Genomic DNA, 26,490 nt, shown 5'->3' on the forward strand with positions numbered 1-26,490 from the left:
TTTACTGTGTTGATGTGTGAGTCTGTGGAAAAGTCTTTACTGTGTTGATGTGTGAGTCTGTGGAAAAGTCTTCACTGTGTTGATGTGTGAGTCTGTGGTAAAGTCTTTACTGTGTTGATGTGTGAGTCTGTGGAAAAGTCTTTACTGTGTTGATGTGTGAGTCTGTGGTGAAGTCTTCACTGTGTTGATGTGTGAGTCTGTGGGAAAGTCTTTACTGTGTTGATGTGTGAGTCTGTGGAAAAGTCTTTACTGTGTTGATGTGTGAGTCTGTGGGAAAGTCTTTACTGTGTTGATGTGTGAGTCTGTGGTAAAGTCTTTACTGTGTTGATGTGTGAGTCTGTGGTAAAGTCTTTACTGTGTTGATGTGTGAGTCTGTGGGAAAGTCTTTACTGTGTTGATGTGTGAGTCTGTGGGAAAGTCTTTACTGTGTTGATGTGTGAGTCTGTGGGAAAGTCTTCACTGTGTTGATGTGTGAGTCTGTGGGAAAGTCTTTACTGTGTTGATGTGTGAGTCTGTGGTAAAGTCTTTACTGTGTTGATGTGTGAGTCTGTGGAAAAGTCTTCACTGTGTTGATGTGTGAGTCTGGAAAAGTCTTTACTGTGTTGATGTGTGAGTCTGGAAAAGTCTTTACTGTGTTGATGTGTGAGTCTGTGGAAAAGTCTTTACTGTGTTGATGTGTGAGTCTGTGGTAAAGTCTTTACTGTGTTGATGTGTGAGTCTGTGGTAAAGTCTTTACTGTGTTGATGTGTGAGTCTGTGGAAAAGTCTTTACTGTGTTGATGTGTGAGTCTGTGGTAAAGTCTTCACAGTGTTGATGTGTGAGTCTGTGGTAAAGTCTTTACTGTGTTGATGTGTGAGTCTGTGGAAAAGTGTTTACTGTGTTGATGTGTGAGTCTGTGGTAAAGTCTTTACTGTGTTGATGTGTGAGTCTGTGGAAAAGTCTTTACTGTGTTGATGTGTGAGTCTGTGGAAAAGTCTTTACTGTGTTGATGTGTGAGTCTGTGGTAAAGTCTTTACTGTGTTGATGTGTGAGTCTGTGGAAACGTCTTTACTGTGTTGATGTGTGAGTCTGTGGAAGGACCTCACTCCCGTTGGCCTGTGGTAGCATCTCTCCCACATCAAGCATCTCGGTCCCTTGGCTAAGCTGTGTGGTCACTGCGCCCAGGTCTCCCTCTACCACATTTAGACTAGCCAGTGTCTGCCTGACCTGGGCGATGTCCGCCTCCCTGCTCATCACGTCCTCCGCCAGCCGGCCGATGCGCAGGGTCAGGTCGGCCAGCTGAGGCTCGAGCGCCGCAAAGTCCCGCTTGATCGTGGCCACCTTGGGTTTGAGGTCGCCGGCGAAGGTCACGGTCCGGACCAGCCGGGCGCGGCCTCTCTCCAGCTCCCTCAGGCGGTCCGAGAGCTGCCTGTCGGCGGCCGCGAGCTCTGGGATCCGGCGCCGGAGCTGTTCCAGCGCCTGGCTGTTGCGCTCGGAGGCGGAGCGGAGCGCCGCCACGCGGTCGATGCTGCCTGTTAGCACGTCGCCGATGCGCTTGACCATGCTGCGTTCCACCTGGGCGGCCTTGTCCTCCAGCTCGCCGATGCGGGTAAGAAGAGACTCCGCCTCTGACTCCAGGCCGTCCATCCGACGCACGTCAGTCCGCACGGACGCCACCTGGGGAACGAGTGGACAGGACGCACGGCGAGGACAGGAAGAGGAATGACAATGAAATGAGTTGAATGAGAATATCTTCTGCTCAGAAGCACCCTCTGCAGCTGCCTGGGTGACCTCAGTCTAAAGATCAGTCTATTTAGACACCTGGAGTCTATAGCTCAGTCTATTTAGATGCCTGGAGTCTATAGCTCAGTCTATTTAGATGCCTGGAGTCTATAGCTCAGTCTATTTAGATGCCTGGAGTCTATAGCTCAGTCTATAGACTCCAGGCATCTATTAGACGCCTGTAGTCTATAGATCAGTCTATTTAGACGCCTGGAGTCTATAGCTCAGTCTATTTAGACGCCTGGAGTCTAAAACTCAGTCTATTTAGATGCCTGGAGTCTATAGATCAGTCTATTTAGACACCTGGAGTCTGCTTGGAGCAGTTTGTGAATCACACTCCCAAATAAGGCCGTAGAAGAGTTCAGTGTTGCTGACTGAATCACTAAAGCTCGGCTGTTGGCACAACACAGAGGTTTATAAATTGCTGTAGCAGAGCCAAACTACAGGGACACGGTTTCCACTGAGGCACCCGCTGGCTGATGACTCTTGATTTATCATCATAGCGATATACTGTAGAAATATGGATGGTTAAAATCCTACATATTATAGGTTTAATAGAATACATTTTACACAACAATAAAATTTAGTATGACTTGTTACTAGTACGTAATAAAATGCAACAGAAAATGTATGACTTTTAATTGCACTACTTGGTAGTACAACTTATGCATATAAACCTAGTGTCTATTGTATTATTACAGCCATTTATATTTACATACAACTTGTAGTGTTGCAAGCCCAACCCCAATAACATATACTGTATAATTAATTTGACAGAAACCTCAATAAACGCAGATGAAGTATATAAAGAATCTGATGATATATAGTAGTGACCAAAACTATGATATTCAATAACAGTGACACAACAATGATGTAATAAAATACTCTACAGTGACCCCATTTCCCCAAAACGCCAGTGATAAAGCTGCGGTCAGACCTTGTTAGTGACGTCCTTAGTGATGGCGACGGTGCGGTCTTCTATCTGCCCCACAGCGTCGGTCAGCGAGGCCATGTTGGCCTGCAGCTGGCTGCGTTTCTCTGTCAGGCCGGACGTCCAGTCCTTCAGCCGGCTCACGTCCTGCGCCAGACCCTCGACCCGGGGCAGGAGACCCCCCTGACGCCCCCCTACAGCCTCCAACAGGACCTGGACGCTCTCCCACTGAGGACACCCAGAGAGAGACGGGTGGAGGAAGGATAGAGAGATGCAGCGAGAGACAGTGGTTTATGTTGATGGTTACTAACATGGGAAATACTTTGAGTGGCCATATCATCAAGGTAAACAATACGTTTAAAATATGGATCCTTTTAGTAACTGGGCTCTAATGAAGTTGTCAAAGTAACAAGAGCCAGGATTGTTGACATGCACAAACATGTAAAATAGATGTTTTGCAACACTATAACCACCAAAAGACCAAAGACAAGAAAAACTTGAAGAGTCTTTTATTAGAAAACCATGTTGATACCAAATTGATACTGTACAGCAAAGCATGTGTCAATTACTGCATACTGTATGCAAATGGTATAAAAAAAATATATAATGAGATACTTGAGTACGTACAGTAATCTGTAGGCTATGTAATACCGTGGCATGGAAAGCTTTTGAGTACCTGGAATAATTTTAAGAATAGGCAACAAAAAGGTAAATAAATGGCAAAAATGTCCAGAATGAATAGCATGGCTGTATACTGTAAGGATGCTACATTCAGCTGCTGGTTCAAGGCAGTTCTGACAGCAGACCATGAAGCATGCGTATTCATAACATATCTATTGATGAGAATCAACCCAAACATCAAATCAGATCTGAATACACACAGTATAACCTGAGCGCTGACAGCCGTGTAACAGCACATGGGAAAGCAGGGGTGCTCCCTCCCGATTGGTTTGGCATGATGACATCACACAGTGAGGTCAACATCACGCCATGGTTGGATGGGTCATCATCCGCTGTCGGGTCCTTCTACTTCTACAGATCCTCCTCCTCCTCCTCCTCCTCCCTCTCACTCCCAGAATCCTCTGCCCTGTCCGAGCCCACGCTCATCACCACCGTACGCAGCTCGCGCACCGCCTCCGTCACCAGTCCCAGCTCGCTCTTCATCTCCAGGATGCTGCCGTGCGCCTGGAGGGCGTCCAGGTTCTGCCTGATGTCCAGGATCTCCGTCAGGGCTTTCAGCATGCTGTCCTCCGTCCCGAACACCTGGAGGGTCAGCTCCTCCAGCCTCCCCTCGGCCGTGCCGAGGTCCCCCCCCAGCCTCAGAATGGATCGGACCGCGTCCTCCACGGCCGGGAGGTGAGCCTCGCACTGCTGAGCCCTGGGGATGTGCTCTCGGAGCTGGGCGGCCATCTCCTCGTCGGCCCGGTGCAGCGCCCGGACCCGCTCCTCCATCTTGTGGATCTGCCCGGTGTTCCAGTCCAGCTGGTCCCCGGCGCGCTTGGTGTCGTCGTCCTCGGTGCGCTCCAGGGCGCGGGCGTTCCTCCTGGTGCTGGTCTCCAGCTCCTCCAGCCTCTCCGCCAGCGACCGCGCCCTCCGCTCAGCCTCGTTCACCCGGCCGGTGGCGTCGGTGTGCGCCTCCCGCGTCTCCGCCTTCAGCCGGGCGAGGTCGGAGATCACGGCGTCCAGGCGCGTCCGCCACATTTCCGTCACGTTCTGGAAGCGGCCGCTGACCGCCTGGAGGTGGCGGGAGGCGGAGTTTTCGTCGGCCTCTATGGCGGCGATGGCGGAGTGGAGGGAGGCGATGTCCTGCTGGAGTCGCGTGGCGAGTGACACAGCCGAGAGCGCCCCCTGGAGGTCATCTTCAGAGGTGGCAAGCTGCACCCGCAACATAAAACAGGGAGGCTGTTTCTGTGGTGGCTCAGGGGGCGTTTTCATACGAATACACGGGAAAAAAAACTAACCCTAACCCGAATACACAGAAAAACATGGGCATGCACATGAATAGTGCACAGATGAGTGGATTGAAGAGACAGTGGGTTGGGAGCTGTACATACAGGAGATTGGAAAGTGTCGAATAGAAAATGCCATGCACGACAATGAGTGAAGAAATTGTAGGCCATTCGTTACTAAAGGCTACTCATTTTTTGGCTACACACAAAAACACATACAGCATCGGCCTATTCAGAAATGCAAAGCACACAAACTGGGCAGCTATAGGCTCTGTGCACCAGCTCCACTACTTCCTGAAAGGAAGTGGGCATCTTTATTTCCTGTCCTATACTATTGGATTAAGTGATTTATCAGGTGTGCGCTGGGTGTGAGCTCATAGACATTATAAATATCTTTATCTTCATAAAAATATCAATATAATATCTTTATAATGTCTATGGTGGAGCTGGTGCACAGAGCCTATCCTCCTCCATTCAAGGGTGACGGAATAAGTCTCAATATAAATGAAACCCACCTTCTTGGACATCTTGACCACTTCATCCTCCATTTCTAGGAGACTTGCCGTCTTCCCATACAGAAGTTTATATTTCTCCTCCACTTCGGTATACTTGTCATTTTGCTGCAACACTACCCTGTAATCAACACAATCAAAACAATTACTCCGAAAAATGTAAGTGGCTACAAATACATTTTGACTTTACAATGAAAAAAATGCGGACTTACCAGGTTAACACTAAGCAAACTGCCAGGGACAGAAGACACGTTAGCGTTCTCAGATCCAGAGAAGACGGCAAGGACGTTTTTCTTGGATCTAAACACACCTCTTCCGCAGCTTTCACTTTTTTAGTTTCATCTTCACATTTGTTATTCGACGTTTCGGACTCCTCGTTTGGTTTCTGTGTCTTCTTTCTTTGCTTTACTTCACTAGCAGGCATTTTGGTAAGCCTACAATGGGACACTGTTTCAGAAAGCTTCCTGGCCAAGGAATAACGAAAAGTTGCGGTGGAGAGTTGCAAAATTGCCCTCGGCTATACAAATTGTAAAGCAGTTTAACGCAAGACACTCCATTCAAACGCCGACCATAATAAAGTATGAATAAAGTATGAAAAACTCCTACATTCTTTGGTACATAGGGCTAAGAGTGCACTACATCCCCCTGCGAACTCACTTCTCCTTGGAGTTTGGGTATGAGCGAGTGCGTCAGCCACGTAAGCGATGCCCGGGACCCGTTCACTCGTTCACTCGCTCTCTGACCGGCGACGTGCCTCATAAAGGAGGAGACTGTAAAAGAAAAATTACAATAGCAATAGAAATTTAATCCATGCGTAATTTAGGTAACGGTGACGTATCAAGTCCGCAGCAATTTAAACAATATTCATTATTACCTCCGCCCAGGGCTGCTTCTTTTTGTTTGTTTGTTTGTTTGTTTGTAGCAGAATAACGCAAAAACTACCAGACCAATTTTCATGAAACTCATGAAAATGGTGGAGGGTAGCATGGGCCAAGAACCCATTAAAATTTGTAGAGAATCCGAATCACGGCGGATCCACAAATTAAAACTAACTTTGAGCAATCTCCTGGGTGTGACCCTGGGCCAGAGTCAAAGTCACACATGGCCGCATTCACCGCCATACATTTTTTGCACTTTGTCTCAGGAGCAGGGCAACAGGTTCCAACAAGTCAGGTGGATTTTTAATATATGAACATTATATTAATTTATTTGATAGGAAACAATATTTGTCATGCATTTAGTAATGGTGTATGGAGTATAGTGTGTTGGAATAGCAGTGGCTGTATCTAGTTCTTGCGTTTTCTGCAGAGTAGACTAGCCTAGTTTCAGAGCAGTCGAAAACTATAAAGCCTACTGCCATTCAACAACTGACGAGTATTAATGTACATATGGCCTTGGTGTAGGCGATATTACCCACATACATGTAGTTATGTCCCAATAGTGGGCCATATGCAGTAAGGCAAAAATACCAGGATGTCCTACTACATCCGGTCGTTTTTTGCAGTGTGCAAGCTACACACTAGCACACTTTTCTGGCTATTCTGACTCTGCGCAATGGAAATTATGTCACACATGCAAGTTTGTTTGTTTTTTAAAGCTCCATCCATGGTCACGACAGCTGTGGACAAATGTCACTTTATGTACTGGGTCGGATGTGGTCAAATTTCAATTTCAAGGCGCAATGTTATGACAACGTAGTAGTATGTCCCAATTTGATTCGTACTGTGTGCAAAATATATACTTCCTAGGGGCAGCTGTAGTACGTAGTCTACTGTTAGTAAAATGTAGAAGTATGTGACGGGGAATGCAGACATACTCTGGGCTTTCCCTGCAGAGGCACTGGTCCTGCAGGCGTACTCCAATAATTCCCACAGGAATGTCCAAGAACCACCTGCTTATCAATGAAAACCTGGTTTGAGCTGTGTGAAATGCATCATGGGAGGAGGTTTGGGCTCTCCGAATGTCGCTTTCTAGTTTTATTGTTGTAGCTATAGCCTACTGAAGGAATGCAATGCAGTGCAGTACATATTCGCACAAATAACTGAATATTTATTCACACACATGTAAGATAACCCACCCACATGGAGAAGAGAAGGAGCAGTTTATTTGGCATTTAAACAAATTACAATTCCCCTAATTTCAGCAGTAAATTGCCCAACAATCTATAAAGACTGGATAATCAATTGCTTTTATACATTTTTTTCTTATAAACACTTAAAATCGTTGCAACTAAAGAGAAACCAATGGATGTACTATAGGTGAGCACTCACTCTAAGCTAGGCTACTTTTAATATTGAAATAATTCTAACTATATGTTCAGTCTGGATGCGCAGCCAATTTAAATAAATGTTTAAGAACTCAAAAATCAGCATGAAGCATATCATGACATTAACCTACATATCATTACATTAGCCTACATACCATGACATTACACATTATCTACAAACCATTGTCACAGAGAGATGAATTGACTGGATCTCATTCATGTCCATCATGGTAAACTAATTCAAATGTTAAGCTGCAGCCGCAGTACATTGACATTCAAACAAAAAAGATGCCCATTGCAGGTTGTAACAAACGTAAACTAGATCACTCCATAAAGATACTTCTAGGGAAGGTTTGTACATCTCAATTCTTTGGATTAAGGCATACAGTAGAAAGGGGGAAAATCAGAAATTATTTATTTTTTGTACATTTGATTATGAAATGATGCTCAAAATCCAGATTTAAAAAAAAACAACAAAAAAAATAACAAAAAACAGCACTGGTGTGTTCTCTCATCTGTTGTCATGTTTTTCAAGCCAATCCTAAACCAGCCCCTATACCCAAGCCCTCTGCATTTGAGATCTGAACACACTGCACAGCTGACAGAACTGCTTCGAAAGCTACACCATCTGAACGTCCAGAGGCAAGGTGGTAGTGCCACCACATCCATGTCTCACTAGCAAACGCTCATCACATCTTCAATAGTATATTTTGGAACCCCCTTGAAATCTAGATAATCCATCTCAATGGGTTTATCCCGTTTCAATATATCTCTATATGTAGATCTGTAGGAGGAGGTCTGATTTTGTGTTGAGACACCAACATACCCTCTCCAGCAACAGGCAGTAACACAATTCAACCATCTGTCCTCATGAACCAAAACTGCCCCACAAGTACACTCAAATCCACAGCAACACACCTAAAACACTCCACAATGTAAAGACACCTTTCTTCAACAGCATATCATAGTGCCCACGGATGAGGCTGTCAAAAAACAGGTTTATTCCATTTACAGCAATGCATAGTGCAACAGTTTTGACTCAGTCAAGGTTATTCTAGGGTTAGGGTACTAACAGAACAGGGACATCATGCATCCCTACGGGTCTAGAGCAAGGTAGACGAAAACACCTCCTGGAGAGGATCTATCATCTGACTGAACTGTCCACAGACTCTAAATGTTCAATATGACTGAACCTTGGTCATTTGATCAATACAGTCATTTCAAAAGGTAATGCACACGTTTTGATATTGCACAAAAATCTTTGGGTGAGTGTCAATACATAATGTTAAAGTTTTTTTCTTTTCCTTGTCTCCTTTCTTATGATTATGAATATGATTAATATTCAGGAGCCCGATGCCAGCCTTGCTTTAGACAATCCCACCAGTTTGAAATCTAGGCTGATTTTTGACAAGTAAAATGTAGATTGTGTCCTCCATTTGAGAAAAAAAAAATGATATTTTTTTATTATATATTTTTTATGATAATATGAAATATATAGTGCCATGTAACGAGAATAATACAAACAGGGAAAAGTCAACCTTGGTCATCTTGAGGATTCAACTTTCAAACTAAATAAAGAAAGGCCTCGTTGTGACATTTTGGTGTCTTGGTCCTGTGTATGTGTGATCGTAAGGGCACTTCAAGGACTGTAAGGGCACTTTCCAAACAATGAAACCAAGGGCAACTGCTCTAAACTGATATTCCACTGGCTGATGAACCTTCTGGTGCCGTGTTGTTGCAAACGCAAGTCAAACAATTGATTAAGAATGAATGTAATCTTTGCCAACTCACATCCCTTCACTCTCCACCCCAAACACACTTGGCAGATGGGCTCACGTTGACACACGCGCGCGCGCGCACACACACACACACACACACACACACACACACACACACACACACACACACACACACACACACACGAGCATGGAAAGCGTGCTAGTCAATGTCTCCTGGGTGTGAGGCTGCAGCACATCTCTATAGCTAGAGTTAACTTTAACCCTAACCCAACTGGCCAATACAAATCCAAACTCAGGGCCTGTTCTGTGATGTCACACTACAGAAAAACAAGATGGCTGACACAGTTCAACCTCCTCAATCAACAGTAAAAGGAAACAAAGAAAAACCCGCCCTCGATTAGAACCACATCAAAAGCTTTGACTATAAATGCCCCATAACCCCTGGCCTACGAACAGATGAAATAATATGCTGCAGATATAATTATTTCACAGAACTGAATGAGTTATACAGAAAGCCTTCCTTCAGGTGTCATGGAGGACAGCGTGGGCGCGCGGCCCCGCAGAGATACATCATTCCTCATTCATTCAGATGAGGTGCTTTTACATTTATTTACATATGAGGCGAACTCCACCCAGTCTTTCTAACGTTGCCCCAGCGCCCTCCTCCTCCCCGGGGGTACGGGAGCCTGCGCTGCGTCCCTCGTCCGTCTGGATGTTACACAGGACTGCTCCCAGCCCACTGGTCTCATGTGTTGTAGTGGTCCTGAAACAGAAGACCCCAGGCCGTCAGACGGGACAGAAACCCCCCCTGCTCATCACGGCAATTACACTGGAAGTACAATCCATGATGCAATCAGACTGTTAAACTCTCCGTAGGTGCCATCGATGGATGAATTGTTGTATTATTATTTATTTATTTATTTTTAACGATCAATATGATTAATGATCTTCCGAGCTCCTGATGTACAGTAGGCTACTTGTTGTTGATTGTGTACTGTGTGATGTTTTATGTTTTCTGTGCAACAAGCTGCTCTAAATCAATTGCCCCTAGTGGGACTAATAAAGTTGTTTGAATTGAATGATTCACAGATATACCCTTTCTTTTTTTTTTTTTTAACAGTCCTATATTGACGATGACAGCGTGCGATTTTGGTGATAACTATGAAATCAGTGTTACACCCTAGAAAACCCAGTAGGCGACTGTGGTTGTGGTTAGTTGTGTTCTGACCCACCTGGATGGAGGTCACGACCCCGCTGGCCATGACAGAGAGCCTCCCCGCCACCGAGCGCACCCCCAGCCTCAGCTGGGACATGTCCGGGGCGTTGGGCAGCACGTTGCTCAGGCGGTACGAGCTCGCTGTGGACACCACAGAAGAAGTCATCGACGAGGGTCGGCTACGAGGCTGCTTGCTCTCTTAATACATGACTTTCTGGACTTAAATCTGCCCCTAACCCTGGTGCTAACCCTAACTCTGGTGCTAAGCCTAACCCTAGTGCTAACCCTACCCCTATCCGTAAAGCCTAACCCTACACACGTGTCGAGTCGTTACCTGGCTGTTTCTTCTGCTCATCGAACAGTTCTGCCGAGCTGATGGACGAGCTGCCAGAGAATCTCTCCAGACGCGTCTTGGCCTCGTACTGGACAGAGAGGAAACACACACTTTACATTCAGGGACCAGTGTTGTGTGTCAGAGAGGTTCATATTATTACCCATCAGACGTGGTAAATACTGTCAGGTTGCTGATTACGTGTCCTGATTACGTGAAGCAGAGTTCTGATTTGGGGAACGTTTCTGAAGAAACCAGGTTCTCTAGGATCTTCTGAGGAGAGCAAAGAGGCTAACTACCGGCTAACTACCGGCTCACTACCGGCTCACTACCGGCTCACTACCGGCTCACTACCGGCTCACTACCGGCTCACTACCGGCTCACTACCGGCTAACTACCGGCTAACTACTGTCTAACTACCGGCTCAGAACTGGTAGTACGGCAGGATGGCCTGGGGTGCAGACATACCTCTGAGTCATCCTGCTTGCCGAAGTACATGTCGGAGGAGATCGCCTTCACGTCCCCAAACTTTTTCCGGGCTTCGCCAGAGTCCGTGACGGGGGAGGGGTCTGGTTTCCGCCGGGCCATGGTTCTGTGTGAACGTTTACAGTATGAGTGTGCTTGAGGAAATGTGTGTTGTTGTTGTTTTTTTGGGGGGTAAGAGGGGTAAGGGTGTGTAATTGAACAATTGGACTTAAAAAAAAGAAGAAGAGAAGGCTTTTTTCAAAGCAGTAGTCAAAGTTAAGAAACATGAGAACTCTGCAGTCGCCCTTAAACTCTTTATAGAAGGATTTTCTGAAACATCCATGGAGTAAATGAAGAGGAAATTCACTTCCTGAACCTCTATTGTACGGAGTCCAGAGCACCAGCTAGAGGACATGGCTGGCTGGCGGTGACCCTACCTGTCCTCCAGTGAGGTGATGGCACTCAGGTAGAAGTCAGGTTCTGGCTTCTTGCTCTCTTTCCTCCAGCCTCCCTCCGCTGTGTCGCTCCACTGGGAGAAGAACTTGTCAGAAGACTCGGTCTGGTCATCAAACCTGGACGACATCCTGAAGCCACATGACATTGAGCTCAGTGTGTGTGTGTGTGTGTGTGTGTGTCTGGCTGGCTTAGATTACATGGGGTAAAAATATAAACTGCCTTAAAGCCTAACCCTAACCCGCCTGACTTGGGTTTAGTCTTATTCCAGTTGTGGTGTGATGTGGTCCACATCCCAGGAACATCAGACAAAGATGGTCCCACTCTCACTCAGTAACACAGGGTTCTACAGGGTTCTACAGGGTTCTAGCTAACACAGGCTTCTAGTCAAATAATCCTCCCATAAGAAAATCACACCATTCCTTTGGTGAATGCAAAAACGTATAAAAGGTATAATCATGCTAAGGCAGGGGTGTCAAAAGGCAATACCAAATGACTACTAGAGCTGGCCCGCCAGTATTCGATTTTGCATGTCTGCACTATTAAGTTATATATTGTATGGTAATAAGCGTTGCTTGTTCCATATTCAATGTTAAAGAAAAACTTGTTTGGGTCCATAATAAAATTTTCATTTGTTCAATGTTGGCCCGTGACTTTGTTCAAGTTAAAAATTTTGGCCCACTGTGTATTTGAGTTTGACACCCCTGTGCTAAGGGGTGGAATTAAGGGTGCAGTGTTCTGGTATTGGGATGGGGCCGGTGTATGGCGGTGTTGGAACGGGGCCGGTGTATGGCGGTGTTGGAACGGGGCCGGTGTATGGCGGTGTTGGAACGGGGCCGGTGTTGGAACGGGGCCGGTGTATGGCGGTGTTGGAACGGGGCCGGTGTTGGAACGGGGCCGGTGTATGGCGGTGTTGGAACGGGGCCGGTGTTGGAACGGGGCCGGTGTATGGCGGTGTTGGAACGGGGCCGGTGTATGGCGGTGTTGCAACGGGGCCGGTGTATGGCGGTGTTGCAACGGGGCCGGTGTATGGCGGTGTTGCAACGGGGCCGGTGTATGGCGGTGTTGCAACGGGGCCGGTGTATGGCGGTGTTGCAACGGGGCCGGTGTATGGCGGTGTTGCAACGGGGCCGGTGTATGGCGGTGTTGCAACGGGGCCGGTGTATGGCGGTGTTGCAACGGGGCCGGTGTATGGCGGTGTTGCAACGGGGCCGGTGTATGGCGGTGTTGCAACGGGGCCGGTGTATGGCGGTGTTGCAACGGGGCCGGTGTATGGCGGTGTTGGAACGGGGCCGGTGTATGGCGGTGTTGGAACGGGGCCGGTGTATGGCGGTGTTGGAACGGGGCCGGTGTATGGCGGTGTTGGAACGGGGCCGGTGTATGGCGGTGTTGGAACGGGGCCGGTGTATGGCGGTGTTGGAACGGGGCCGGTGTATGGCGGCGTTGGAACGGGGCCGGTGTATGGCGGCGTTGGAACGGGGCCGGTGTATGGCGGTGTTGGAACGGGGCCGGTGTATGGCGGTGTTGGAACGGGGCCGGTGCATGGCGGTGTTGGAACGGGGCCGGTGCATGGCGGTGTTGGAACGGGGCCGGTGTATGGCGGTGTTGGAACGGGGCCGGTGGATGGCGGTGTTGGAACGGGGCCGGTGTATGGCGGCGTTGGAACGGGGCCGTGATACCTAGAGGTGAAGGAGCCTTCGTCAGTCTCCTCCTCGTCTGTGTACTTCTTTGCTTTGGTGGTCTTGGCCCCCACTGGGCTCTCCTGCTGAATCATGTGCATGTCTGAAAGCACTGAGTGAGACACACCGCTAGAGAGAGGTAGAGAAGAGAGAGAGAGAGAGAGAAAGAAAGAAGGGAGGATGGGAGGAATGGAGATGAAGCTTGTAATCAGAATCATCTAATGGTCAACAACAACAAACAAAATGATTGTGACAAGGGCGAAGAACTGTGCTTATACAGATAGAGATCAGATAACAATTAATTTCCCTTCAAGGATGAATAAAGTTATCCATCTATCTATAAGGCTATTCTCATCATGATCACCGTCATCAGCATCACTGTCATCACCACCGACATCATCATCCACTCCATCACTACCACAACCAACATAATCACCCCCCCTCCTCCTCCACCTCTCCTCATCCCCTCCTCCTCCTCCCCCCCCTCTCCTCCTCCTCCCCCTCTCCTCCTCTACCTCTCCACCTCCTCCTCCTCCTCTCTTCCTCCACCTCCTCCTCCTCCACCTCCTCCTCCCCCTCTCCTTCACCTCCTCCTCCTCCTCACCTCTTGCTGCCCAGTCCCATACCCAGTCTTTCAGCCTGCTCCTTCTTGTTCCCCTGGAAGCCCTTCATCCTCTCCTCTCCTCTCTTCCTCTGGTCCTCCAGGTCTTGGTAGGCCAGACGCAGCGAGGTGGCACTGGAGGGGGGGGGACAGGCAGCGCTGAACAAGAGCTCAGACAGGAAGTGTTCAGTACATTTGATTTTCCCCCTGATTTGAAAGCGGTCCAGAGGAACTCACAGGGGGTAGAGATGAGTGGATAGATGAGGTACATGTTATAAAGACAGTTAAAACGTAGTGGAATATAAAAGAAAGAGAGGTATGGATGGAGCAGGTGGAAGAGCAGCGATGGTTGGTTAGAGAGGAGAGGGTTAGGGTTGGTTAGAGAGGAGATGTTAGGGTGAGGGTTGGTTAGAGAGGAGAGGGTGAGGGTTAGGGTTGGTTAGAGAGGAGAGGAGAGGGTTAGGGTTGGTTAGAGAGGAGAGGAGAGGGTTAGGGTTGGTTAGAGAGGAGAGGAGAGGGTTAGGGTTGGTTAGAGAGGAGAGGGTGAGGGTTGGTTAGAGAGGAGAGGGTTAGGGTTGGTTAGAGAGGAGATGTTAGAGTTGGTTAGAGACGAGAGGGTGAGGGTTGGTTAGAGAGGAGAGGGTGAGGGTTGGTTAGAGAGGAGAGGGTTAGGGTTGGTTAGAGAGGAGAGGGTGTGGGTTGGTTAGAGAGGAGAGGGTGAGGGTTGGTTAGAGAGGAGATGTGAGGGTTGGTTAGAGAGGAGAGGGTTAGGGTTGGTTAGAGAGGAGAGGGTGTGGGTTGGTTAGAGAGGAGATGTTAGGGTTGGTTAGAGAGGAGATGTTAGGGTGAGGGTTGGTTAGAGAGGAGAGGGTGAGGGTTGGTTAGAGGAGATATTAGGGTTGGTTAGAGAGGAGATGTTAGGGTGAGGGTTGGTTAGAGAGGAGAGGGTGAGGGTTGGTTAGAGAGGAGAGGGTGAGGGTTGGTTAGAGAGGAGAGGGTGAGGGTTGGTTAGAGAGGAAATGTTAGGGTTGGTTAGAGAGGAGATGTTAGGGTTGGTTAGAGAGGAGAGGGTTAGGGTTGGTTAGAGAGGAGATGTTAGGGTGAGGGTTGGTTAGAGAGGAGAGGAGAGGGTTGGTTAGAGAGGAGAGGGTGAGGGTTGGTTAGAGAGGAGAGGGTGAGGGTTGGTTAGAGGAAATGTTAGGGTTGGTTAGAGAGGAGATGTTAGGGTTGGTTAGAGAGGAGATGTTAGGGTTGGTTAGAGAGGAGATGTTAGGGTGAGGGTTGGTTAGAGAGGAGAGGGTTGGTTAGAGAGGAGAGGGTTAGGGTTGGTTAGAGAGGAGATGTTAGGGTGAGGGTTGGTTAGAGAGGAGATGTTAGGGTTAGGGTTGGTTAGAGAGGAGATGTTAGGGTTGGTTAGAGAGGAGAGGAGAGGGTTAGGGTTGGTTAGAGAGGAGAGGGTGAGGGTTGGTTAGAGAGGAGAGGGTGAGGGTTGGTTAGAGAGGAAATGTTAGGGTTGGTTAGAGAGGAGAGGGTGAGGGTTGGTTAGAGAGGAGAGGGTGAGGGTTGGTTAGAGAGGAAATGTTAGGGTTGGTTAGAGAGGAGATGTTAGGGTTGGTTAGAGAGGAGAGGGTGAGGGTTGGTTAGAGAGGAGAGGGTGAGGGTTGGTTAGAGAGGAGAGGGTTAGGGTTAGGGTTGGTTAGAGAGGAGAGGGTGAGGGTTGGTTAGAGAGGAGAGGGTGAGGGTTGGTTAGAGAGGAGAGGGTGAGGGTTGGTTAGAGAGGAGAGGGTTAGGGTTAGGGTTGGTTAGAGAGGAGATGTTAGGGTTAGGGTTGGTTAGAGAGGAGAGGGTGAGGGTTGGTTAGAGAGGAGATGTGAGGGTTGGTTAGAGAGGAGATGTTAGGGTGAGGGTTGGTTAGAGAGGAGATGTTAGGGTTGGTTAGAGAGGAGAGGGTGAGGGTTGGTTAGAGAGGAGAGGAGAGGGTGAGGGTTGGTTAGAGAGGAGATGTTAGGGTTGGTTAGAGAGGAGAGGGTGAGGGTTGGTTAGAGAGGAGAGGAGAGGGTGAGGGTTGGTTAGAGAGGAGAGGGTGAGGGTTGGTTAGAGAGGAGAGGGTGAGGGTTGGTTAGAGAGGAGAGGGTGAGGGTTGGTTAGAGAGGAAATGTTAGGGTTGGTTAGAGAGGAGAGGGTTAGGGTTGGTTAGAGAGGAGAGGGTGAGGGTTGGTTAGAGAGGAAATGTTAGGGTTGGTTAGAGAGGAGAGGAGAGGGTGAGGGTTGGTTAGAGAGGAGAGGAGAGGGTTGGTTAGAGAGGAGAGGGTGAGGGTTGGTTAGAGAGGAGAGGAGAGGGTGAGGGTTGGTTAGAGAGGAGAGGAGAGGGTTGGTTAGAGAGGAGAGGGTGAGGGTTGGTTAGAGAGGAGAGGGTGAGGGTTGGTTAGAGAGGAGATGTGAGGGTTGGTTAGAGAGGAGAGGAGAGGGTTAGGGTTGGTTAGAGAGGAGAGGGTGAGGGTTGGTTAGAGAGGAGAGGAGAGGGTTGGTTAGAGAGGAGATGTTAGGGTTGGTTAGAGAGGAGAGGGTGAGGGTTGGTTAGAGAGGAGAGGGTTAGGGTTGGTTAGAGAGGAGATGTTAGGGTTGGTTAGAGAGGAGAGGGTGAGGGTTGGTTAGAGAGGAGAGGGTGAGGGTTGGTTAGAGAGGAGAGGGTGAGGGTTGGTTAGAGAGGAGATGTTAGGGTTGGTTAGAGAGGAGAGGGTTAGGGTTGGTTAGAGAGGAGATGTTAGGGTGAGGGTTGGTTAGAGAGGAGAGGGTGAGGGTTGGTTAGAGAGGAGAGGGTTAGGGTTGGTTAGAGAGGAGAGGGTGAGGGTTGGTTAGAGAGGAGAGGGTTAGGGTTGGTTAGAGAGGAGAGGGTGAGGGTTGGTTAGAGAGGAGAGGGTTAGGGTTGGTTAGAGAGGAGAGGGTGAGGGTTGGTTAGAGAGGAGAGGGTTAGGGTTGGTTAGAGAGGAGATGTTAGGGTGAGGGTTGGTTAGAGAGGAGAGGGTGAGGGTTGGTTAGAGAGGAGAGGGTTAGGGTTGGTTAGAGAGGAGAGGGTGAGGGTTGGTTAGAGAGGAGAGGGTTAGGGTTGGTTAGAGAGGAGAGGGTGAGGGTTGGTTAGAGAGGAGAGGGTGAGGGTTGGTTAGAGAGGAGATGTGAGGGTTGGTTAGAGAGGAGAGGGTGAGGGTTGGTTAGAGAGGAGAGGGTGAGGGTTGGTTAGAGAGGAAATGTTAGGGTTGGTTAGAGAGGAGAGGGTGAGGGTTGGTTAGAGAGGAGAGGGTGAGGGTTGGTTAGAGAGGAGAGGGTTAGGGTTGGTTAGAGAGGAGAGGGTGAGGGTTGGTTAGAGAGGAGATGTTAGGGTTGGTTAGAGAGGAGATGTTAGGGTTGGTTAGAGAGGAGATGTTAGGGTTGGTTAGAGAGGAGATGTTAGGGTTGGTTAGAGAGGAGATGTTAGGGTTGGTTAGAGAGGAGAGGGTGAGGGTTGGTTAGAGAGGAGAGGGTTAGGGTTGGTTAGAGAGGAGAGGGTTAGGGTTGGTTAGAGAGGAGAGGGTGAGGGTTGGTTAGAGAGGAGAGGGTTAGGGTTGGTTAGAGAGGAGATGTTAGGGTTGGTTAGAGAGGAGATGTTAGGGTTGGTTAGAGAGGAGATGTTAGGGTTGGTTAGAGAGGAGATGTTAGGGTGAGGGTTGGTTAGAGAGGAGATGTTAGGGTTAGGGTTGGTTAGAGAGGAGATGTTAGGGTTGGTTAGAGAGGAGAGGGTGAGGGTTGGTTAGAGAGGAGAGGGTTAGGGTTGGTTAGAGAGGAGAGGGTGAGGGTTGGTTAGAGAGGAGAGGGTTAGGGTTGGTTAGAGAGGAGAGGGTGAGGGTTGGTTAGAGAGGAGAGGGTTAGGGTTGGTTAGAGAGGAGATGTTAGGGTTGGTTAGAGAGGAGATGTTAGGGTTGGTTAGAGAGGAGATGTTAGGGTTGGTTAGAGAGGAGATGTTAGGGTGAGGGTTGGTTAGAGAGGAGATGTTAGGGTGAGGGTTGGTTAGAGAGGAGATGTTAGGGTTGGTTAGAGAGGAGATGTTAGGGTTGGTTAGAGAGGAGATGTTAGGGTTGGTTAGAGAAGAGATGTTAGGGTGAGGGTTGGTTAGAGAGGAGATGTTAGGGTTGGTTAGAGAGGAGAGGGTGAGGGTTGGTTAGAGAGGAGAGGGTGAGGGTTGGTTAGAGAGGAGATGTTAGGGTTGGTTAGAGAGGAGAGGGTTAGGGTTAGGGTTGGTTAGAGAGGAGATGTTAGGGTGAGGGTTGGTTAGAGAGGAGATGTTAGGGTTTGTTAGAGAGGAGATGTTAGGGTTGGTTAGAGAGGAGATGTTAGGGTGAGGGTTGGTTAGAGAGGAGATGTTAGGGTGAGGGTTGGTTAGAGAGGAGATGTTAGGGTTAAGGAGAGAGACTCACATGGGCTGATCAGGCTGGCTCTTCTTGGAAGCAGTGCTAGGACCGTCCTCCTTGTCTCTGAGCCTGTCCACAGCCTGCGCCCTCTTCTCCTGCTCAGAGAAGCTCGTACTGCTCATCTTCTGAGCACCCAGACCACCCTTCTTGGAGCCCAGCTGAGAGAGAGAGAGAGAGAGAGAGAGAGAGAGAGGGAGGGAGATGGAGAGAGAGAGGAGACACACACACACAACATCCTCCATGAACATAGCCTAAAACCATGTCTGCATGCACACGTGCACACACACGAGAATGTGACAACACTCCATACAAATTCAAATAAACTAAACCAGTCCAAAATGCAAAACCCTGCCCCTAACCCCAACACAACAGCCCTTTCTGGGGTACAAAACCTTGACATTCAACCTTCAAGTAATCCACAAATCCAACAAGTGTTTAAATAGCGCACATGATAAATAGGATTATTTACATGGTAAATGATTCATACACATGCAGTGCTGTTACATATTACTCAGTACAGTACATACTGTTTTCTTTGCTGCTCCTGGCTTCTTCTTGAACATAGAGGAGGGTTCTGGGAAGGAGAGAGAACAGAGGCTTCATTAGTACCAAGGTTACAAAATCAAGATCTTTACCTTGAGGGCAAAGGCTCTAAAAAGCCAGCACACTTACCGCCCACGGCTTTGGGAGAGACACTTAGCCCCTCTACACTAGGACCCTCCTCTGAATTACCTAGGAAACACAGGGAAGCCCATCCAAAATCAGGTGTGTGTGTGTGTGTGTTTGCAGAAGTGAATATGGTGTCTGTCTGTGTGTGTGTGTGTGTGTGTGTGTGTGTGTGTGTGTGTGTGTGTGTGTGTGCGTTCGTCCCTGTATGGCCAGCATATCTCAACCTTCATTCGTCAAGTGTTGACAGCAGATTGCCAATGTACCATTCTTATCCTTGTCCATCTCCTGTGCTGGGGTTTCCTCCACCAGGGTGGAGCAGAGGTTCATCTCAGCAGTGTTCACTGGCCCAGGATCAGCCTGTAAACAGAGTATGTAACACAGAGAGCTCAGTCAGAGTATGTACCAAAGAGAGTTCAGTCAGAGTATGTACCACAGAGAGCTCAGTCAGAGTATGTAACACAGAGAGCTCAGTCAGAGTATGTAACAGAGAGAGCTCAGTCAGAGTATGTAACACAGAGAGCTCAGTCAGAGTATGTAACACAGAGAGTTCAGTCAGAGTATGTAACACAGAGAGCTCAGTCAGAGTATGTAACACAGAGAGCTCAGTCAGAGTATGTAACACAGAGAGCTCAGTCAGAGTATGTAACACAGAGAGTTCAGTCAGAGTATGTAACACAGAGAGCTCAGTCAGAGTATGTAACACAGAGAGCTCAGTCAGAGTATGTAACACAGAGAGCTCAGTCAGAGTATGTAACACAGAGAGCTCAGTCAGAGTATGTAACACAGAGAGCTCAGTCAGAGTATGTAACACAGAGAGCTCAGTCAGAGTATGTAACAGAGAGCTCAGTCAGAGTATGTAACACAGAGAGTTCAGTCAGAGTATGTAACACAGAGAGCTCAGTCAGAGTATGTAACACAGAGAGCTCAGTCAGAGTATGTAACACAGAGAGCTCAGTCAGAGTATGTAACATAGAGAGCTCAGTCAGAGTATGTAAAATAGAGAGCTCAGTCAGAGTATGTAACACAGAGAGCTCAGTCAGAGTATGTAACAGAGAGCTCAGTCAGAGTATGTAACACAGAGAGCTCAGTCAGAGTATGTAACACAGAGAGCTCAGTCAGAGTATGTAACAGAGAGCTCAGTCAGAGTATGTAACACAGAGAGTTCAGTCAGAGTATGTACCACAGAGAGCTCAGTCAGAGTATGTAAAACAGAGAGCTCAGTCAGAGTATGTAACACAGAGAGCTCAGTCAGAGTATGTAACACAGAGAGCTCAGTCAGAGTATGTAACACAGAGAGCTCAGTCAGAGTATGTAACACAGAGAGTTCAGTCAGAGTATGTAACACAGAGAGTTCAGTCAGAGTATGTAACACAGAGAGTTCAGTCAGAGTATGTAACACAGAGAGCTCAGTCAGAGTATGTAACACAGAGAGCTCAGTCAGAGTATTTAACACAGAGAGTTCAGTCAGAGTATGTAACACAGAGAGCTCAGTCAGAGTATGTAACACAGAGAGCTCAGTCAGAGTATGTAACAGAGAGTTCAGTCAGAGTATGTAACACAGAGAGCTCATTCAGAGTATGTAACACAGAGAGTTCAGTCAGAGTATGTAACACAGAGAGCTCAGTCAGAGTATGTAACACAGAGAGCTCAGTCAGAGTATGTAACACAGAGAGCTCAGTCAGGAAGATGGACGGCTGTAGCTCAGGAGGTCGTCTGGTTGTCCAGTGATCATAGGGTCAGCGGTTCGAATCCCGGCTCCTCCCGACGACATGTCGAAGTGTACTTGGGTAAGACACTGAACCCCAAAGCGCTCCCAATGAGCAGGCTAGCGCCTTGCATGGCAGCTGCCGCCATTGGTGTGCATATCTGTGTGTGAATGGGTGAATGAGAGGCCTTCATTGTAAAGCACTTTGGATAAAAAGCCAGGGTTTTTCCTGCATAGAGAATTACATCGCGGCTGCCTCCGTCAAATTTCGTGCCGCCTCCAACTCTCGATAAAAAAAAAACACTAACACTAAAAAACACTAGATGTGCCAACCTGCACACATTTTGCGTAGTAGGTACTCATTGTTTTGTTGTTGTAAACATGTAAACTGTGCGGTCTTGAAATATAATTGGGAGCGCATCATTGTTCTGGTGTGACCTTTTTTCCATTCAGACGATTCGCTAGTTACACACTCATGCGGTGTCGTTCGTGGGAGCGGTGAAAACCAAAGTTTTCCTCCCATGACTTAAACGACTAAACAGCCATATCTTGACTTAGGAAGGTCGCAGAAACACAAGATTTAGACTGGGACAAAGCTCTCGACTTCACGAATGCATCTACCGTAGCACCCTTGAGCTCAACAACCTTGAGCTCAAGTTCTCAAGCTCTGGTTATAGAACAGACAATGCTTTCTCTATGGGAGTGTGGAGCCTCTTCTCCATCCATTGACATGAAACCCCAGGTCTACTGTGTAGCCTACAGTACATGTTTGGCCTGACAACCTACATTATAGTCACAGTGCCTTGATACGCCCTCACTAATGCTCTAGGCTGTTTGCTATTGAAATAAATAAACACAATGTACAGAAAATGCATTAAAAAGTGGACAAACATTGAACTAGACACAGGCAATAAGAACGTAGGTGCACTCTCTCACACACACACACACACACAGACCTCTGTTAGTAGGCTGAAGAAATCCTCCTGCTTGTTGACAGGTGGTGTTGGAGAGAGAGGGGCCTGAGAGTCCAGCCACAACTGTAGAGAAACAGATGGTGTTATAGCTGAGCTAGCGTGCGCGCGCGCACACACACACACACACACACACACACACACACACACACACACACACACACACACACACACACACACACACACACACACACACACACACACACACACACACACACACACACACACACACACACACACACACACACACACACACACACACCTCTTACTGCTCACCTTATGAGCCCCCATAGACCACCTTAGAACTTCCTAGAGCCCAGCTAAGACACACACACACATACAGTATAACACATTCCATAAACATACAGTGGTGCTACTAAGGCTTCCTTGTAATATCAGTACACACAGAGGAAAGGGAGCCAATTTAGACTACAGAGATGTACGCTCCGAATAAATAAATACAAATCCTGCATGTTATACAGTATGTACCATGATACAGGTACCCTGTTCGCTGCGTCCGATCTGAGGCTCCAACATAGAACTCTAAGACCTACTCTACCTGCACTGCCAACTGAGCAGGCCCCCCCCCCCCCCCCCCCCCCCGAGTGTGGATGGTGTGTGGTACCTCAGTGCCACAGCGTCTGGTAGCTTGCGTGGCCAAGGTCTTGACCTTCTCACGGTACAGCTGGGCTGCTCGGCTGTTGTACTTGGTGTTGGCGGCGTTTGACGTGCAGCCCTGCTGAGCGAAGAACGCCACCTGAGAGCAGCAAAAACCAGTCGGGTCACAAAACAGGCCCAGAGGGAGCTGTCCTGTGGGGTTAGGGTGTTCTCAACGCCAGAGCTATGAGAGTTCTTTCACTGATCCGCTACGTAAGCTACGCTAACTTAGTTACTGATAGGCTACGTAAGCTACATTAACTACGTTACTGATACGCTACGTAAGCTACGCTAACTACGTTACTGATACGCTACGTAAGCTACGCTAACTACGTTACTGATACACTACGTAAGCTACGCTAACTACGTTACTGAACGCTGCAGATCTCTCTATGGGTCTGGGACACTTCATGCAAAAATCTGGTGCTCAAATCCTGGTAATTCATTGGTTTCACAGGAATCCCTGCATTGCAAAAATAACTAGTGACAAACCTAGGGCGCCTGAAAGCTGATACCTCACATTCCACTGTGACAACATACCACTGTGACAAAATCACACTTTTTAAAGTATGGGTCTGTCCATAACTAGACGTGGAAACCCAGAGCCAAAACTCATGTGAGGTGGTCAGGCCTGCGTCTGGACGAGGGTCGGGACAAAATGGCAGAGATGTTTAAAGGTAGTGCCCCAGGTGTCTAACGCTAACCCTACCCCCCCCCCCTTACTGACTGGCTGACATTCCTGCCCCACTGAGGAACAGCACCATCCCAAAATCCACAGTTACCAGTGATGAAAACTTCACTTTATGAGAACTAACAAACTTGCAACACGAATCCCACAGTGTGGTGATTTTCTACGACAAGTTACATACAAGTTAGATACATTTAAATGACAACTGTTTTATGCACTAGCAATGAAACGGTTTGACGGTTAGTATTACCTTTTAAAATCTTATTAACATTATTATTACTATTTAACACAGTTTGATTACACACTTTGAAAAACTTGTGGTAAATACTGTCCAGCATGAGCCACAGGCTCCCAGACGAAGACGTGCAGAAATGTTCACACTGTTACATCTCTACTATGCACCACGTCTGGGTTACATGTCTGTGCTGTCTATTATAGAAATGGTTCTGCCCTGTCTATTATAGAAATGGTTCACACCTGTCTATTATAGCATTATTGCATTTTGTTTCTCACTTCTGTTTAGCTGCTATACATAGTTCACTCAATATTTTATAGGAAAATAGTAACATACTGTAGTAACAATAACATCTCTGTAACTATTTACCGATAGCCCTGTTTCTTATAATAAAGTATTTATTCCATGCTTAGTGTTCATTTAAACATTTTCCAGGAGCTTGACCGTCTCGTTGAGAGAGGGCAGGGAAGCATCTTTCCAGTTCTCCTATATTGCCCCAAATAGGTGAACTGTTTTTTTGCTTCCCCCTGGAAAATTAGGGACAGGATCACTATGTACACCCCCCCCTTTTCTCTCCAAGTCTGATTGGATAGGAAGTGGTACTCACCGCACTGGCATTCCCGCCCACCTGCATGCTCCGCAGCTGGTACCAGGACCAGTTGAAGTCCAGCTCAGTGGACCTACAACACAAGAACTGGACCTGAAGTTAGTGGAACTACAACACAAGAACTGGACCTGAAGTTAGTGGATCTACAACACAAGAACTGGACCTGAAGTTAGTGGATCTACAACACAAGAACTGGACCTGAAGTTAGTGGATCTACAACACAAGAACTGGACCTGAAGTTAGTGGAACTACAACACAAGAACTGGACCTGGAGTTAGTGGATCTACAACACAAGAACTGGACCTGAAGTTAGTGGACCTACAACACAAGAACTGGACCTGAAGTTAGTGGATCTACAACACAAGAACTGGACCTGAAGTTAGTGGATCTACAACACAAGAACTGGACCTGAAGTTAGTGGACCTACAGCACAAGAACTGGACCTGAAGTTAGTGGATCTACAACACAAGAACTGGACCTGAAGTTTTTGTCCAGACCAAAGGCTAAAAATAACAATCTAGTGCTTGAAGACGTAGAGTAAAAAAGTTGACTAAAACGCAGAATGACACTGCTGAGTTTCCATCGTTTTGTCCTTGTCATGTAGCTCAATTTCCGGAAAAAAAAAAGATTTCACTATAAATGCAGGAATCGTGCCCGTCTGCTGTCTAGATCCCAATGATCTCCAGAGCCTGGCACTGGACGAATATTGAATATTGATTGATGCGGCAGGTGTAATTGCTCAGGACCCATGGACGTGCGTGTCGACTGTGAAGCTGAGAGAATTTACAGTTTGGCTATTTCTTTTGACCCAATTTGGAAACCAATCACACCTGACCTATTGAGCAGCTGTCCCTTGTTAGAGTGAAGGATTCATCACACAACCCTGCGGTCAGTGATCCGGAAGAGAGCGCCAGCTAGCTGCTCTCTCAAGCCCGCGTCCGTGACTCCCTCACCAGATGGGGTCACTGTGGAGCTTTGAACCCTCGAGATTAAACTAATCACCCTCAGGGAGCAGCGGCCCAATATGCCCCTCCCTCCGGGATGCGGCCATACCCATACTTGGATCTGGCGTGACCAGGGTTCGAATCCCGGTCCCCGGTGGGCAGCTGCACCGAAAAACGATGCATAGACCACTACACCACCACGGACCCCGGCTAATTTTAACATAAGGTCGTCATATCTCATCATATACTGCTCCTGAGTTCCAGATGCTCTGTCATACATATCTATGCGATGAGGCCGTGTAGCTACCATGTCTTTCCTGATTTCCTGCTGCTGTGTTGGTGGTGGAGGAAGGGGCACAACATTAGCTATCTAGCTGGCTAGCTAACGTTTGGCCAGCCAAGTCCACTTATCTGACATCCAGACAACTAGCTAGCTATGAAGATAACTGCTGCCTTCTGTTCAGCTCAAATGTTGTCGGCGGGTTAATGTGAAGTTCTTTTGAACGGGCACTGCACTAGACGGCGTGTCTAAATATGAAAATTAACAGGAGTAAAACTAGCCTGCATACAAAATGCATTTGATCCTTACCTGATGAAAGACAGGTGCACTCCCAGGGACCTGTGTGTCCCAGAACAGTCGATACACAGGAATACGCCATAGGTGATGCTGGCCCAGCTCGGGTTCTTAGCTGAGCAGTCAAAACACGCCTGGAAAGCAAGGAGAAAAGACAGCTTTAGAGAACTAATGGATACACACACGTATTTATTTGTCTTTGCAAGCAGGCTGCCTGCAACACGTTTGACGGTCTTGAGTGTGTTGTCTAAATATAATTCACATGGCAAAGAGATAAGCAGCTGTACTTGCCAGACAGATTACCCATATGATGCAACCAAGCGTGGCAGTCTGAAGTGCAATAGAATGAGATCAACATAATAAACCAGGAACGATGTTTCTTTCGATAAGTTGACTTTCTATTGCATCGAGAGAGCAGTTTCCACTGTGATTATGTTGCAAACAACAGTTCAGTTGAAAAATACAACAGCTGTTGGGGGGTTACAGCCTATTGCTCCTGATGTGTGTGTTTGACAGCTGTGCAGCTACAGTAGATAAGACCGTCAGTGGCGGATACTAATATTTAAAGATCCTTATTGACGACCCCGTGTCTGTTAGTGGCCTAACGTTAGACTTGTTGACCGACAAACTTTCTCATTGTCGGCCACTCTTTCTTTGTCTTTAGGCTATCACAGCTTCAAACTAACTGCGTAGGCTCTTGGGAGCACAGTTCCGCCAGCCCAGTGTGTTTGAAGTCAAAGCGAATGTGTTCAGATACTATTAATATTAAAGCCCTTGGGTGACCGGATGAGCCGTGTTATCTGGATCTCTCCCTGTTCAGCAAAACATGCGACGTGTCAAATTTTTCCTCCTGAGTCTCGCTAGCTGGCCACTTCCTTGTTTCGACCCAGAACCATGGCCTCACATCCAGATCTCACCTTGTTCGTAGGGATGGAGCGCAGCCGCTTGAAGATGGTGGAAATGTCTTGCTTGCTAGGGTCACTCATCGTTGTACCTGTTGACTTCAGCAGGTAAAGACGAAGAGCCTCGACGTCTGTGTGTCAGGAGGCAGCTAGTGCTACACAAGCTCTTCCCATCAGGCAATGCGACACGTCA

The 26,490-nt window shown here is 47.7% G+C and overlaps 3 protein-coding genes across 4 annotated transcripts; all 3 read right to left on the reverse strand.

Annotated features, from left to right (window-relative positions):
- Window positions 1-1,047: 1,047 nt before the first annotated feature.
- Window positions 1,048-3,611, reverse strand: LOC311316740 (inhibitor of nuclear factor kappa-B kinase-interacting protein-like; the record flags this gene model as incomplete). The annotated part of the gene is made up of 3 exons (XM_084447670.1): window positions 1,048-1,656; window positions 2,699-2,920; window positions 3,582-3,611. 3 exons carry the CDS (start codon window positions 3,609-3,611, stop codon window positions 1,048-1,050), a joined length of 861 nt encoding a protein of 286 aa, XP_084303796.1.
- Window positions 3,612-3,724: 113 nt separating this feature from the next.
- On the reverse strand, window positions 3,725-5,577 carry LOC311316741 (inhibitor of nuclear factor kappa-B kinase-interacting protein-like; the record flags this gene model as incomplete). The annotated part of the gene is made up of 3 exons (XM_084447671.1): window positions 3,725-4,567; window positions 5,157-5,274; window positions 5,366-5,577. The coding sequence occupies 3 exons, from the start codon at window positions 5,575-5,577 to the stop codon at window positions 3,725-3,727; spliced, it is 1,173 nt and encodes a 390-aa protein (XP_084303797.1).
- Window positions 5,578-7,223: 1,646 nt separating this feature from the next.
- Window positions 7,224-26,456, reverse strand: arfgap3 (ADP-ribosylation factor GTPase activating protein 3). 2 transcript variants are annotated; one of them, XM_084447551.1, is made up of 16 exons: window positions 26,313-26,456; window positions 25,411-25,529; window positions 23,878-23,950; window positions 22,316-22,447; window positions 21,676-21,756; window positions 19,278-19,371; window positions 19,018-19,077; window positions 18,873-18,919; window positions 18,352-18,503; window positions 13,907-14,038; window positions 13,303-13,431; window positions 11,608-11,754; window positions 11,174-11,297; window positions 10,709-10,796; window positions 10,391-10,515; window positions 7,224-9,921 (listed from the first exon to the last, which is right to left on the reverse strand). In XM_084447551.1, the coding sequence occupies exons 1-16, from the start codon at window positions 26,379-26,381 to the stop codon at window positions 9,904-9,906; spliced, it is 1,590 nt and encodes a 529-aa protein (XP_084303677.1). In that variant the 5' UTR covers window positions 26,382-26,456; the 3' UTR covers window positions 7,224-9,903. The 2 variants fall into 2 exon arrangements, with proteins under 2 accessions (XP_084303677.1, XP_084303678.1); XM_084447552.1 differs by lacking the exon at window positions 19,018-19,077.
- Between the last annotated feature and the right edge of the window lie 34 nt (window positions 26,457-26,490).

Source organism: Borostomias antarcticus (genome assembly GCF_949987555.1).
Source record: "Borostomias antarcticus genome assembly, chromosome: 13".
NCBI classification, from domain to species: domain Eukaryota; kingdom Metazoa; phylum Chordata; class Actinopteri; order Stomiiformes; family Stomiidae; genus Borostomias; species Borostomias antarcticus.